At 37.4% G+C, this 15,384-nt stretch overlaps 2 protein-coding genes across 2 annotated transcripts in view; one reads left to right on the top strand and one right to left on the bottom strand.

The window, feature by feature from the left end:
- The window catches only part of vsnl1a (visinin-like 1a), a 38,159-nt gene extending 34,127 nt beyond the window's left edge, over positions 1–4,032 (top strand). The window contains exon 4 of the mRNA XM_061052561.1: positions 1,734–4,032. Within this exon, the coding sequence (XP_060908544.1) occupies positions 1,734–1,931 (198 nt within the window). The 3' untranslated portion in view covers positions 1,932–4,032. The remainder of the gene's footprint in view (positions 1–1,733) is intronic.
- A 1,947-nt stretch (positions 4,033–5,979) lies between these two features.
- On the bottom strand, positions 5,980–10,138 carry sf3b6 (splicing factor 3b, subunit 6). The gene is made up of 4 exons (XM_061052560.1): positions 9,979–10,138; positions 8,254–8,372; positions 7,458–7,596; positions 5,980–6,530 (listed from the first exon to the last, which is right to left on the bottom strand). The coding sequence occupies exons 1-4, from the start codon at positions 10,006–10,008 to the stop codon at positions 6,441–6,443; spliced, it is 378 nt and encodes a 125-aa protein (XP_060908543.1). The 5' UTR covers positions 10,009–10,138; the 3' UTR covers positions 5,980–6,440.
- Positions 10,139–15,384: the final 5,246 nt, after the last annotated feature.

Genomic DNA, 15,384 nt, shown 5'->3' with positions numbered 1-15,384 from the left:
CATCTAACTCAGCAAAAAAGACTATTAAGTAAATTTCCCAATATGTCCAACTACTTCTTTTAGGTTCTTGATTGGCAAGCATGAACTACACTTCCCCTAGCTCTGTGTGGTTAAGAGCACAGATGCACCGATTGGGAAAATCAGGACTGAAACAGATACCGTTTGTTTGAATAACAATTTAGCGGACTGCTGATTCTGATACCGATGTTTGTTTCATGCCGTCTTTTGGTGTAAACCTCCCATGATGCCACCATATTCTCTCATGTTTGAGCATGAAAACAATTCAGAGTTTGTTCAACAGGTGACTTAATCTGCCCAATAAAAAACCTCTTCTCTGAATCAGTCGTTAGGTGTACTAGATGTCAGCACTAAACCGATGGTGCATCCCTAGTTAACAGAAATGTCTATTGTTTGTAATTAGTAAAATGTTTTCTAACAGCTGAGGTCTGAGCCTAAAGGGACAGACAGAAGACTTATTATCTGAATACAGGAATAATGTGAAACTATAAACAAGAAGCAAAAGAGCAGCTTTATTGCTTGTTATCAGGAGTTTGGGCGTCTTTTTCTACGTCATATGATATTATGATATTATTACTGTTATTCCGTAAACATATCTTTAGACATTATTCCCACAAGTTTTAAGATATTTTTATTATAACATGAATTTATAGAGAGTATCTTACAAGTAAAATATCCAAACATCTGAGAGAGAAAAGCCACCCAGGATTGAACGCTCTCTCTCCCCTCTCTCTCCCCTCGCTCTCCCCTCACTCTCCCCTCTCTCTCCCCTCTCTCTCCCCTCGCTCTCCCCTCGCTCTCCCCTCTCCTCACATACCTGTTCACTCTGCTGATAAAGGAAAGTCGACTGACAATCATGTGCTCTGCTCACAAACACACGCAGACAAAGGGGAGAGTTTTCTGGGATTGTTCCTCTTCTACTAGTGGTGGTGTGACCCCTCCTGTTGCAGACCTTCTTCTGGTTGTTTTGTTTAACTGGTCACTATATCACCAGTCCCCGATCGCAGCCACCATTACTGTTAGCTGTGTCACTGTGTTCTCGATTGCAGAAGATTTAAACAGCAGATTGTTCCTTTATATTTCTGCCCTGTCAAATCACGTCCCGTGCTGTGTATTTTGACAGCACAGGGCATACTGAATAATTAGATAATACTCACTGAGGTATAAAAAGATGCTTGAGTGTCGCTGAAACCCACTGACAGGCGATCCAGCTGTGCTCCATCTGCTCTGCTGTCACATGAGGAGAGGACACCTCATTATAACACACAGCCATTTTTCCTGCCTTCTCATCTGTTCTCAATACAGCTTGACCGATTGATCAGCCAGCCGATGTTCGCTTACCCAGTGACTATCAGTGTCAGCTAATTCTATAGGAGCTCTCTTTCACCAGCAGAGGGCGCTATATGGATATGCAGGCATTATCACTCTCCAGAGTGTCTAGCGGTGATACACCTACATGTGCAGTTACTCTCCATTTAAGAGACCATCTTTATCTTTGTTATATATCTTTTCCACAAATGTTTGATAACTGCATTTGAGGGAGCAACACAATAAATGTGTATATCTATATTCATGGTTACAGATCCGAGATAGATCCCAAAAATCCATATCGGTCGGGCCCTCAGCGCATCACTCGAAAAAAGACTGAAGTGGAGGAAAGCTCAGTATAATTCGAGTTTTTTAATCGTTTTGCTGCTCTCTTTCTCCCCCTGCAGGCGATCTACAAGATGGTCGGCACGGTGATCATGATGAAAATGAACGAGGACGGCCTGACGCCTGAGCAGCGGGTGGACAGGATCTTCTCCAAGATGGATAAGAACAACGACGACCAGATCTCTCTGGAGGAGTTCAAAGAGGCGGCCAAGAGCGACCCGTCCATCGTATTACTGCTGCAGTGTGACCTCCAGAAATAGGCCGGAGGGCGAGCGAGCGGAGCGCTCCACCAGCCGCCACGGACTGCACAGAAAGAATTTCATGTTCCATTCAGTTTGCAGCTATTTCCACTGAAAAAAAAAAAATTATGCTTGGACTACCTTTCAATGGATCTGCTTCTTGTGTTTGAAACACTCGTGTGCATGAGAATGTTACTTGCTATAAAAAGATCTACACACAACATACGACAGTGTGCTGGTACAAGAGTGCAGGTGCACACTCACACCACAGACACATTCACACACACACACACACACACACACACTCAGACACACACACGCCTCTCACTACATATAAACACCTTGCACAAATGATATATATAGATACAGTATATAAATATGAATATATATATTTAAATTATTCAAAGATCAACTGCCAAAATGTGAAGTGTGCAAAGTATTTTCCATAAGGTTTCATTCTACTGGAGCTTGCGCATCAGTGATGTGCTACGTTCAATTTGCCGCTACTCTATTTATTGTTCCAAGTTTACTGACGCTAGCTGTATGTGTTTCATAATACTGAGTAATGTCGAACCAAATTCCTATGAAAATATATCTGCCTCCGAGAAGACACCGTATCCATCGTCTTGACTATTAGCTAGAAGAGATGGATTAGCATTTGTCCAACTTTTCCTTCCGAGAAACATGCTTGTACTGTCAGTAACGACAATGTAAACGTAGTTAATTTGCATGCCTTTAGGTTCTGCCTTAAAAAATCTCCCCATTTTGCATCCTGTGATTGCAGACGGAAAGCCTTATCATAGCAAGTGGCGGTGACGCTCGTCGGGGAGAAGCCGTGAGAAAAAAAAAGATTTTAAGCGCATAAGGGAGAAAAAAAATCATCTTTAACAGTGAGTCCTTCTACAAGTGTTGTCGTATGGGATGTGATTTTTTTTTTTCTGTGATCTGTCGAAAACGTTTTTTTCTTTTGACTGCTTTTATGTAGGAGCATGTTTCCTTGTAGAGTAGCTGTAGTCTATGTTGCTAAGAACTTAATCCCCGCCCCCTTTGCATTTACACATACTATCTCATGATGACACAATTAGCAGAAGTTGATTATGGAGGAATACAGAATCGGAAATAAAGAGATACATTGGCATTGGAGGCGAGTGAGATCAAACATTTACAAGAAGAAAAGGTCCCTTAGCTGAACATAAATGAGATTATAAATAAGAACAAAGTATTATTCTATAGTTGTAGAACATCGTTATCAGACTAAGTTATAACCTTCAGTATGTTTCACCATCAGAACCACTTTTTTCCAGTTAGCCTGCAGGTTGCATATCATTCTATTCAAGTCAGAGGAGTGTATTTGAGACTGAGCGTCAATGAGGAGAACAAATAAGGCCCGCGCAGCATTTTAACTTTCTCGTCTGTCTTTTTCAGTGGAAGTAATTGAGTGCTAAAGTGGTGAGAGGAGCAGTAGTGAATGGCGTTTCATTAAACACTGTAACTAGTAGAGGACAGCCCTTATGTAGAGACGTGTGTTTAGTAGGTTAAATACAATTCGCCCTTAACCCTCACAAGTATTTCTCTCCTACCAATCAGTCAATCTTTTTGTACTTTTTTACTCCCCTCTCTCACTCATAGTTCACGCCCTGACGCATTGGAAATGTAGAGAAGTTCAGCGGAGTGTGGTGCCCCCGAAACACGACTTTAAGTTTGACCTCTTAGCCCACCTGTAACTTCAAATGAGTTCACCTGGTCCTGTCTGAAAGCACCGCGGACGCTTTAACGACCTGCATTAATGCTACCAGTGTTTGAAGAGCTAAAGGAGGCTAAAGGAGACGTAATGAGTAATCAGTATTGCAATAAAGATTGAGCATGCCAGTCCATCGTCATCTCCCTGCAGCGTGGCTTTTCACCGTCACTTTGTAATCTGAACTTCTTTACATGAACGTCTTTGGCCAGACAATGTTTCTAATTCCAACTATGTTATTACTATTATTGCTATCAAGATACCAAATGTAAGCAAAGGCAACCGTGTACAAGGGTTCTTTTGTAGCATGTATTGTGTCCCTGACGACATGGCTGCACTACTCCCTGTGTTGTGATTTAATCTAATAAAAGGAACTCTATGGGCTCTCGTCTGCTCATTAACTTATTCAATCTAAATCAGTGTCACAGATCCACATCTGGACCAGAGGGTTTTAAACTACACACACTCACATTCTCATCAGATCGGATCATACACCCCTCTCATCATGTTCTGATTGTGTTAGTTTTGTCTGAATTAATGGTCCAATATGTAAGATCATAACATTACCTTACTATATCATCAGACATTAGGGAATCATGATATGTTGAAGTGCTGAATTCTCTGACAACAATGCAGCAGACAGTATGTCCTCCTAAGTTAAGATTCAGGTGCTTAATGGTCTGTATTTGTTTTGATGCAAACAAAGGGCAAACGGCAAACCAACAGGTGTTACAGCAATGGAAGCGAGCCAGAGAACTGGTTCAGATAGAACTGATTATACTCAACCTCAAAATAATCTGCATTTTTTCTAATAAGCTACACGAGCAAAAATTAGGATAAATATTAGAAATGCTTTTGAAAAATGGAGAGAGGTTAGAACACAGAAAGGTTTACAGACTGATGTAGAGCTGGATAAACACTGAAGCTTCAGTGTCCTCCACATGACAACCTGTGTTCACATCGACTCTTAGGAGGAGGGGGCGAGGGGAGACATATCTCCAATGTTTTGAATTTGGACTGCAGGACCAATTTTAAACATTAGGTGTCAGAGTTACATCCTTTAACGTGTGTGAAGTGACACTACAGGAAATTCAATTATATAAAAATGTTGGTTCAATTTAATTCACGCTGTTTCAAACTGTGTTTTTTATGGTGGTATGATCCATATTTTTAGATTTCCAAACCAACCCATTTCCAGTGTTTCATCTATGTATCCTATCCAGGAGTCACATTTCTATATCATTTTATTCAACGTGGATAAAGTGCATCAATGAACCTTGGTACTAAGGTACAGGATAGGAACATCTCAGAGTTAGCTAGAAAGCAAATTTAAGACCACTTAAACGTGACAAAGTATTAATATACATTTACATAATACACTCAAAGAAACGTTGTATCAAATGTTACTTTAAGATCATTCATATGATGGTTTGTCCATCACGGTAAAGTGATGAATGTATTTTATACTTCAGCTCATTTTAAAACAGTGCAGATTCATTAAACACAACTCAAGTTAAAGCCTGATGTCTAATCTCAAAATCTGTCCGTTGTGCTGAAACTCTGTTGCTCTGTACTTCTACCTTGATAGCTCGTGGAGGGCAGGATTACTGTGGAGTTCACACAAGTGAAGGCTTGAGGTCTTCTTCCCCCACGACACTCGGTCTGCAAAGAATTGCAGTTAACTACACAGAGCTGACAATTGATCTTGAACTAAATGTACTGTCCCACCCAACATGGGATCATAAAGATTCTTCAAGGCATTCTGCATAAATGTAATCAGCGTCTGAAAATACTAAAAGCCAGTGAAATGAAGTTTTGAAGCTATATCGTTTACTGGCATATAATAATCTATGTAATGTTGCTTAACTACCACCAGATGTCACTGTTGAGAGATATTTGCTTTTATTGGTGAAAAGCCTCTAAAACAGTTTTTCCTGAAGGGATTATTGTTTCCTTGGTGGATTTAAACAAGCAGCAACAGTAACTAGTGGAAATACAGTAAGTCCCTTTTTAGAAAGACTTTTAGTCTTTGTAGGAAGAGGAAGGCTGAAATGTTTACCCATAATTTTTTGGTAAATTAGCATTGAATACTCAGGTTTTCAGTTGGAAGCTGTTTTCATCAAACATATACAGCCAACTGCAAAGTTAGACCTCAGAGACTGCATCCCCACCAGCTGTTACAGGCTTCAGGCAAACTAGAGACTGGGAAACCCCTAACCCCTGTGCCAATGTGGAAAATACACAAGTCTATTTAATCTAATGGGTTCACACAGAGGACAGCACTTCCACTATGTTATATCAACGGTGTGTACAAAGTGAGCAGACAGGAGCTTTTAGAAAAGGAACATTTATTTGACAGAATACTTTACATAGTCAGTACTCAAACTTGATTTCATACCACACTCTGGCTAGCTTTAAATTAAAGGTTTGTAAAAGTATGAAAAGGACTGACAAAAAAAAGTGGAAAAACTATTTTCTCAAGCAGATTTAACATCTTACAAGGATTAACACAACGACCGATCAACGTCTGATTCCTGGAGTCGTGTTTCATGCTTTTCCCGTCTGTAAGACAATTCCTCCCTGTCTAGAAGATCACTTTCTTACAGATGGTCTATCCCACATTCAGAGGTTTCCAAGATGGACATTAACAAAATTATCAAATATAAAAGAAGAAGAATATTTTCAACCTGCAAACCAGCAAATCCTGACCAGCAAACAGTACATAGCTTGTAAGGATTGTAAAGGTAAAAACAAACAAGCGGCGGTGAAGGTGGATGTGGCCTTCTGAACAGTTACTTTGGAGGGTCTGTGTTGATGCCGTATTTCTCTTTTAGAAGCTTCAGCTGTTCCTCTTTCTTCTTTGTGTCCATCTTCTGGAAAGCCTGGAAAGAGATGATAACACAGAGACAAATTGATTTATCCGTCATATTACTTTCTCATATTTATTTAATCTAAAGACCTATAATGTTGCTTTATTTTCTTCATTTATTCCTCAGGAATATAACCAGCAAAGGACAAAATACCTCCGACCCCACCCAGAAGGGTTAGGTTAAGGGCCCACTCGTTACAGATGTAAAAGAAAAAAGTGATCAAAGTTTAAATGAACAAATACTGTCTGTGAAAGTTAAGTGTATTTAAATATCAAAATAATTCAATAAAAGGAGGAGAACCCCAAAATGTTATTCTAATTGCCACACAGATGTTCTTATTCAGCGTGTAATAGGCATTTTTTTCAAACATACACAGGTGAGACTAATTTATAATAATATACAAAAATAGGTACTAGTCCATCCCAGCAGGGGGAGACTCCACCATACAGTTTTTTCTGCCATTCAATTCAACCAAATATTTATTTTCCTGCATCCTGAAACATTTTAATGCACCAGTTTGTGATGTTTCTGCTACATTTATAATTATGATCTATTCTTGTTTCCTGCAGACTGAGATTATAAACTGTTAAATAACCCTGACTTTTTAAAACTCTAAAAACTGAGATCCAGTCCTCGCTTCTATCATCGTCTACCTCAGTTTCTCTCTGTGCATCTGCTCCTTTGACAATTACCATCAGGAGTTTGTTTCATTAACAACACAACTTGTATAATAAATAAGATAAATTCAATCTCAATTCTGTTATCACAGCAGGTGAGCCTATGAGTTTAATATTTAACATAAGACGTCAGCCATCTTTGCATTTCAGAAGAGACATGACAGCGGTCCTCTTTCTCTCTCTTTGATCATCTGCAGAGCTTACAGACACGACTGTCCTCCAACCTGATGAAGCATACCGACACCGTATTCAAAATACATACCCTGTTTGCATTGTAGTAGAGGACCACCAGGTAACGGTTGCAGACGTTGAAGCCTGACAGATGGTCACAGGCGTTCTTGGCGTCAAAGATGTCTTCATAAACCACGTACGCTGTTCCTCTGCTTTCAGGTGTGTTCCCTCTGAGAAGCAAGAGAGACCAAAGCACACAGAAAATCAATAAGAGAAATAACTGCAGTGTCAAACAAGTGTTTTAAAAAACAGAAGTTCATAATTAAACATTTTGTAAGTCATGGGAGCGGCAGAGCGGCCCTGGGTGGGAGTGCACAGGTAATCCTGAGTCTGCCGTCATAAACAAGCATCAAGCTTAATTTGCAGCTCATGCTTGATGGACGCTTGCTGCTCTGCGTTTTGAAGTGACACTGCACTCTGAATTGAGGCTTTATGAAGAGGCTGAGCTGGTGCGATGCAAGTTGAATGAAGTTCGGGGAAAAGTGTCACAGTGCGTTTGTGAACCAACTCGCCATTGAAGACGGCATGACCTGATTTATGAATTATGAATAAAGTCGCTTATTGTCAAATGTATCTTGTCTGTGTGCTAATGCATTTGTCGCGAGGGGGGATGCATTGCTAGATTACTATTAAATGTTTTATATGTCTGTTTTCGATGGGGAATTCAGTTATCCTATTCCTGCTCATCTTTAACTGTGAGCAGTTTCAAACTTTACCTCATCACTCATCTCTATAAACAATGACAACCTAACAATTTGTGATAAGCACTTTCTTTTGCACATTCGGCTGACAGGCAGCACTCTGAAGTCCAGAGAGTAATTACTTACGTTCTGATTTGCCGTATCGGTCCATATTTCCCAAAGATATCGTACATCTCCTCAGCTGTGATCTTGTAAGGAAGATTCCTGATGTAGAGGATTCTGTTCACCTCAGGAGGTAACCGTATCTGCAGCACACAGCAACAAAATCACTTTTTAAACATTTTCTTCAGTTTGCTAGTGAAACAACAAAGTGGAAAACTTAAGACTAAAAAACACTGGTGTAAATGATCGAGGTCCAGGCACTGAGGATGATTTGAAAAACATAAAAGGCCTTTGGTGTATAGGGCTAGAACATTTAAATTACACCAACACTTATTCTGCCCTACAAAGGCAAAAGACCTTAACTCGCCAGAGTGTAGAACTGAGAAAAATGACTTTAAAGTCTTTTTGTTGTTCAGCCAAATGAGTTGCAGGCAGAATACTGGAAATGTGGCAATTCTTTGTGTTTTTAATCAGGTTATTAATGTTCATAAAAATCTTGAGGTCAAACATGACCTTTGACCCTTATTTGGAAGTTAAGGTACTCTGCCTTTGCATTGCCTGTACAATAATACGGGGTCATGCCAAGGCAAAAAGCAGTAACTTCTATTTGATACTGTATCTCACTTGGTTGCATAGTTAAAATAACACAACCAACACTATTTCTTTGCTACACTTTAGTCAAGCTACTGTGTGTGTCAGAAGTGCTTGATGACAGATATTAAAACAAAGGCTTAACTCCACTGCAGTAAAACAGTAACTTCACTTTGATCCGCAGTAAAACAAAGGCAGAATACCTTAACTCAGTTTGAGTATTCCTGAATGCTGCAGTTCAAAGGCAGAGACCCTGATGAGTGAAGTTACTCTGTCTTGGTTTCTCGAGGGCTTTTGGAAGTTAAGGCAAATACAACCTACTATTTTCTCAAAAGAACAACACAATTGACTCAAGATATTTGTCCACATGATAAAGCACATCTGTAATGTTCCAAAAATGAGGAAAACTCATTTTTGAAAAAATTGAAGTTATTGCCTTTTGCCTTTGTAGGGCAGTGTTGTCTTGAGCCTTCTTCAGGGTGTAGTGACAAACTGAGACAAAGAAAGTAATTATCCATTTTTGCCGTTAACTTTTCCTTCACTTTTATTTTGAAGTATTCTCTTCCATGAGCACCGACAGTTTCAGTGAAAACAGAAGAGCTCATGTTGTCTCTTTTTGAAGATGTATATACTTTGACAAAATGAATCTTTCATAACAGTCAAAATGTTTCAACCAAAGCAAAAGTTTCTATTTTTTTATTAAACTCTGTGAAATGACCACAAAGAGTTTATCAAACAAATGTATACAAACAATGTCCCTACTGTCCCCAAAGAAGAACCAAACAAAGTTATATGTTTACGTATAATTGAACACCTTTATGATTATAAAGGTTTATATCAACGTTAGTGTAAATTATTATTATTATTATTATTATTTAAAACACCTCTAAAACTACATTTCACACCGCATAAGGTCATCTGAATATGTGAGTTTAGATTTAGAGTAATAACGTGTAAATGTAGAGCTATAATGTGTAAATGTAGAGTAATAATGTTAAATAATGTTTAGAGTTTAACGTCAGCAGTGTGATTGTTTTCAGTGTCTTAGCATGCTAACTGTTAGCTAGGACTCGGTAAAGACAGCTTCTAGCCATCACCAAACCTTCACTCTGGGCTATTCCTATAAAATAATATACTAACTACCAAGTTTATACTCACATTTGCGCGTTTCGCTGCTTGCATAGCCATGGTGAAATCTTTTTAAGGGTCAATTAAGCCGCTGAAAAACAAGCACGCAGTTCCGAAACTCTTCACTCTCCACCTCAAAATGGCAGCAGTCGCCAGCTAGTGACGAACTTCCGGTTCAAAGCTGAACGACTGCACGGAAATAAAGAACAGTGCTGCCCCCCGCAGGGCAACAACAGTTATTACAGCACTTCACCGATCCACCTGTGATTTTCAAGATTCAAATTAGATTAAAAAAACGATGCTAAAGCCACCTTTAGCCACCCACAAGTTATATATTGTGACTAAAGTTCTACGAATGTAATAAATAACACCTACAAGTTTCAGTCTATGTTTTCATACACTTAAAAGTCATTTATTTGAGATGCAGGTAGGCTATCATTTATGACTGAATAAAAGTAAGCTGCTCTTAGAGTTTGAGCACACAAAAGAGGAACTGAATCATAATTTTTCTGTACACTGATTGCAGTGGATGATTTAGATTTTAAAGGTCTCAGTTTGGACACTCAAAGAATCCCAGTCAGTTATGAAAATCTTTCCTGTAGAATCAAAGCGTCCTTGATAACTATTATGTCAAATTTAGCCTATGAGACTGTTACATCACCTTTCTATCAATAAATACAAACTAAGTGAAGGTTTCAGATAACGATAGCATTGTATTAGTTTATAGATTTGTTTTATTTGTAAAGGGACCATGTACAATTAAACCTAAATGATGCCATGTGATGCATAGAGCCAGAGTTAGCTTGGAGTTCATTTACATCTGTAGTCCCATACAATCAAAATTACAATAGATGCATTGCTTCAAAAATAAAGAATGTCCAACAAAAAAAGGAGAGCTGGGGTTGATCAGCTCAGTTTATTCTGTTGCTGTGTCAAATAACAAAATCTACTATAATACGGTTTCTTTCTAAACATTATAACAGTGAAACAGCTCCACAAACCAAATAAGTAGGTTAGCTATTTGGAAATAACATGCTGGTGTATTGATGACAGAGCAAGTATTGCTTCATTTTATTTTGAAAGTAATGCTAATTTCTCATACAGAAAAACAGAATACTATAGTAAAGACCAGTCAGACATTAAAGATAAAATAAATCTGTCTGATAAGGTTGAGCCTAAAAATGTGAAGCTGATTCAAAAAATAGATTTAGAAAAGAAAAAGATTGATACTCTATTTTCTTTGCAGGATGTTTGTCATTAAAATTGTTTGACATAACTTCCTCCATGCTGATGTCACGGGGACTGATCAATCACTTTACCAACCATTAACCTACTGGTGCCCCAATATTTTCAATATTATTCAAATACTAAGTCATGGGGTAAAAAAAATATTACATGCAGATTCTTGAAGCTATAGGACCTGCCTGCAAAACAGTGTGAATGAAAGGTTTCAAGCCCATGATGAAACGATCAGGCCAAGCTCTGCTTCAGTTTGTATGTAGATCTGACAAATGACAGCTTGTGCATTGTTTGATCAACAGCCCCTCCATTCACAAATTACAGTTTAACAACACTTCTCTGTGGTAAGATAAATCATGATGCTGCTCTTGCCACAAATTAAAGCTAACTGACAGTTTTTAAAATGTGTGGTGGCTGTTCTCCTATATCTATGTACACACAGTGGCCAGTATTGTTTGTTGTTGTTGCAGTCTTCCTCGGTGTAAAGAGGAAGTTGCTGGTGAAATAACTCTTGAGGCAACACTTTTCTCTATCATCCTTTCTTAAGTGTAAGTTCTCTCTTAAGTTCTTTTTAAAAGCTGTCAGTTAAAGACACTCTTAATGTCTTGGATAAAGTAGAAATCTGTTCATGAAAAAAAGAGAAAAAAAAAGTATGCTACAGCAATTGAGGTTTAGGTCTATGCGTATGACAGAGAGAAAGACACCTTTTTTTTACATGAACAAAAGACCAACATGTTCTGGTTTGAAGAGCCTCTTAGAGAGGTCTTAACATAAACTGTTTTTCTGTAAGTTTAAGCTTTGAAATATTTGCATTATATTATTTTTATTATTAACTTTCATGAACAAGAGTCCTTTAAAGAGCTGATGTGCTTATATGAAGAACATATCAAGAATTAGAGGACTTATGTCCCAGCAGGACCCGGACAAACTTGTTCAGCATGCTTTTATCTTCAGTCGTCTGTTGATTACTGTAACAGTGTCTTGACTTGTCTAAAACATCAGTCAGACAACTGCAGCTGATCCAGAACGCTGCTGCTAGAGTCCTAACCAAGACCGAGAAAGTGGATCACATCAGTCCAGTTCTGAGGTCTTTACACTGGCTGTCCCAGAATTTAGGGCCAAAATTACCTACTGAATAACAATGAACCATCCATCCAGACCAATCAGGTGGTCTGGGACAGGTCTGCTTGCACAGAGAAACAGTGCTCAGTTTCTTTGTTCCACATATCTGGAACAAACTGGGGTAGGACTTGACAAGCCTAGGCTTCTTCCTATCCCTTTTCGAACGAGTCAAATGTGTATTATATTGAAATTGGCTTTTTATTTTATACAGATTTTTTTCCCCCATTTGTTTATTCATTTTCATCTATTTTTAATCGTTCGAAATAAAGAATAAAGTTTAAGTTTAAGTTTAAACTCAGAAAAATACAGGTCTGCTGAAATGCTCAGTTTTAAATCAAGCTTGAGGCTCACCTGTTTACAGCTGCCTTTCAGTAGATTAATTTAATACATTTATTTTAATAAGATATTGAAATATAACTCTGCACTGTAACTTTTAATATTATCTTTATATTCAAAACTCATGTTATATTTTAGCTGCTTTTATTTTGTCTTCTCTTTGATATTTAAGGTTATGTTTTAATAATTTTAATGTGTTTTTCAGCCCGTTGTCATGATGCTTTTGATGTCTTTGTGTAAAGCATTTTGAAACTTGCCTTGCCTATAGTTAATTTCATTTTTGTTATATTTTGATTAAAAATTAAAACAACGAATTTATATCGTTTCAAAGCAACATAAAATTAGAAAAGTACAAGAAAAAAATCTGCCTTTACTTGATCGTCAGGGCAACGCGAAAGCCACTTCCGGTGCAGGAGAGAAAAAAAGGCGAAAAAAAGCAGTCAAGTTTCTGCACGCTGCGTGGTGTCGGGCTAGTTAACGCTAGCTGATAATAACTAACCTTTACTAACTCCGGTTTCATGTGGTGTTTTTTTTTTTAATTTGTCGCTTGGATAAAACATCTTCGTCAGAAAAAAGACGCATTATCTGTCACAGCAGTGAACATCAGAACAAATACACGGAGAGTGGATTAGCATAGACGGACAATCTGAAAAGTTTTGGCGGTTGGAGGGACGTTAGCAGCGCCGCGGCTGTTTGTGGATTCACCTGGTTAACTTACCTGGTTAACTTACCTGGTTAACTTACCTGGTTAACTTACCACTGTACTTTATTTGGCAGAGCACTTTGAATAAAAGAGGTGAGTTTTAAGTTTGACAACTTGTTTCATTATCTGTAAGATGACGTGTTTGATGTTAAATAGTACAGAAAATGAGTTAGCTTCATGTTGTAGATTGGTGAGTATTACACAACAGCAAACCCGGTTAATCGATGTTTTCATCCAGTTGTTAACACAAACCAGACCAATATGTGACCAATAGATGCTGTTACCTTCACATAACCTTAACAGATCGATATTGTAGCTGATAGATTAGTTCTCATTAAATTGTATCATAATTTCGACCCGTATTCCTGCCTAATTTACAGATTCAAGAGCATATTATACATCTCCGTGTTACTGTAAGATAGTTAATATGAGGGACAAAAAATGACTAAAGTATAAATAAATGAATGAATAAATAAATGTTGGGAGAAATGCATACAATAATGTATAAATAATTAAATAAATGCATCAATAAATATATAAATGCTGAAAACAATACATCAATGAATAAATAATAAATACACTTTGTTAATGAAAAAGGCTATTTATATATTTTTACATGTATTCATTTATTAGCGTATTTCTACAGTTATATATGTATCAATGCATACATTTCCACATTAATTGAGTTATTAATTTATTTCCGTATTTTTACATTTACACATCTATTTATTTCTGTGTCCATCTCGTAAGAGGAAAAGTATATATGTAAATATGTCAATTTGCTTCTGTCTGTTTTTCAAAATTGACCAATCCTACTTCAGTAATGTTAGGACATTGTACTTGTACAGCATGGTCACAGAAATACATATATATGAATATATTACTTTTTATATTTATTGATGCATTTATTTAATTATTTATTATACATTATTGTATGCATTTCTCCCAACATTCATTTATTTATTTATTTATGCTTAAGTCATTTTTTGTCCCTCATATTTTCCTGCCTAATTTACAGAGCATATTATACATCTCCCTGTTACTGTAAGATAGTTAAAGGTGCTAGATCTTTAAGGGCCTTCATAATTTCTTTAACTAATAAGGATGCTAATGATTCCCACAGTATGCAAGTCATTTTACCTATTTCTTTTTTTAAATGTCAGCCTACTCTGAAAAATAAACTTTTCGTAATTTAACTGAACTATGGTGCGGTAGTGTAGCACTAGCAGTTCTTTGTTTGTTCATTATTTTTTATTAACAGTTTATAGAAATGTTAAGCCAATCCACCAAACATTTAAGTTTAGTTGAAAACTGCCCGTATCTATGTTCTTCCTAAAATAGAACACCCTTATTATTTTTTTGATGATAGATTAATTATTCCTCATTTGCAGGAAAAGTTGTTTGAACAAGATATTATCTCTCTTACTGACTTGGATTAAACTATGTGAACAAACAAGCATGGCCTGAATGTAGTAAGCTTATGTTTGTTGTAGTTGTTCCTTTGACTCTTCTATTAATCCCCTTACAGTTAGTTTAACTATTATTAATTCAACTAAACCCTACACAGTCTGTTTTGAAGACAAACAAATGCTTGATTCAATATCAGAGATATATCATAATATTTCCTGGGCCTCATGATTTCAGATTTCCCTCTGCTCTCTGCAAGACTTGTGCCAGCTCCATCATCACCTTGATAATCAGAAATAGAGTGATTTGGGTGAGTAATTTGGTATAATGGCAGTGTTTTCCCACCTCATCCCAACACTTCTCTAGCAGACGTCTTTGAAAGCAGTTTAAACATTTGTTTCAGTCAACTGGTTGTAAGAGTGTACAATGATTCCTTACCTTTGGATTGCTGGAGTAAGGGCTGCTTGATTTCTTGTTCAACATTGATATTGCAATGTAATCACATTGCAGTGTGTAAATTCAAGTAAGGCACAAGAAGAAAAAAAACACTCAATCCTAAAATAATTTTGTGGCTTCATTACAATACCAAAACTTTAAAGGTTCTACTTTAACAAGGCCTGTTTGGGTAT

This window comes from Labrus mixtus, chromosome 12, assembly GCF_963584025.1.
Source record: "Labrus mixtus chromosome 12, fLabMix1.1, whole genome shotgun sequence".
Lineage (NCBI taxonomy): Eukaryota > Metazoa > Chordata > Actinopteri > Labriformes > Labridae > Labrus > Labrus mixtus.
The sequence above is the reverse complement of the archived record's forward strand: the minus strand, read 5'-3'. Positions and strand labels throughout refer to the sequence as shown.

Excerpts from the sequence above, each read along its gene's own strand:
- sf3b6 (XM_061052560.1), bottom strand. The coding sequence starts at position 10,008 with ATGGCTATGCAAGCAGCGAAACGCGCAAAT. Across the intron at positions 7,597-8,253 it reads CCGATACGGCAAATCAGAAC|AGGGAACACACCTGAAAGCA; the intron begins GTAAGTAATTAC and ends CTTGCTTCTCAG. Across the intron at positions 6,531-7,457 it reads TCTACTACAATGCAAACAGG|GCTTTCCAGAAGATGGACAC; the intron begins GTATGTATTTTG and ends ATCTCTTTCCAG.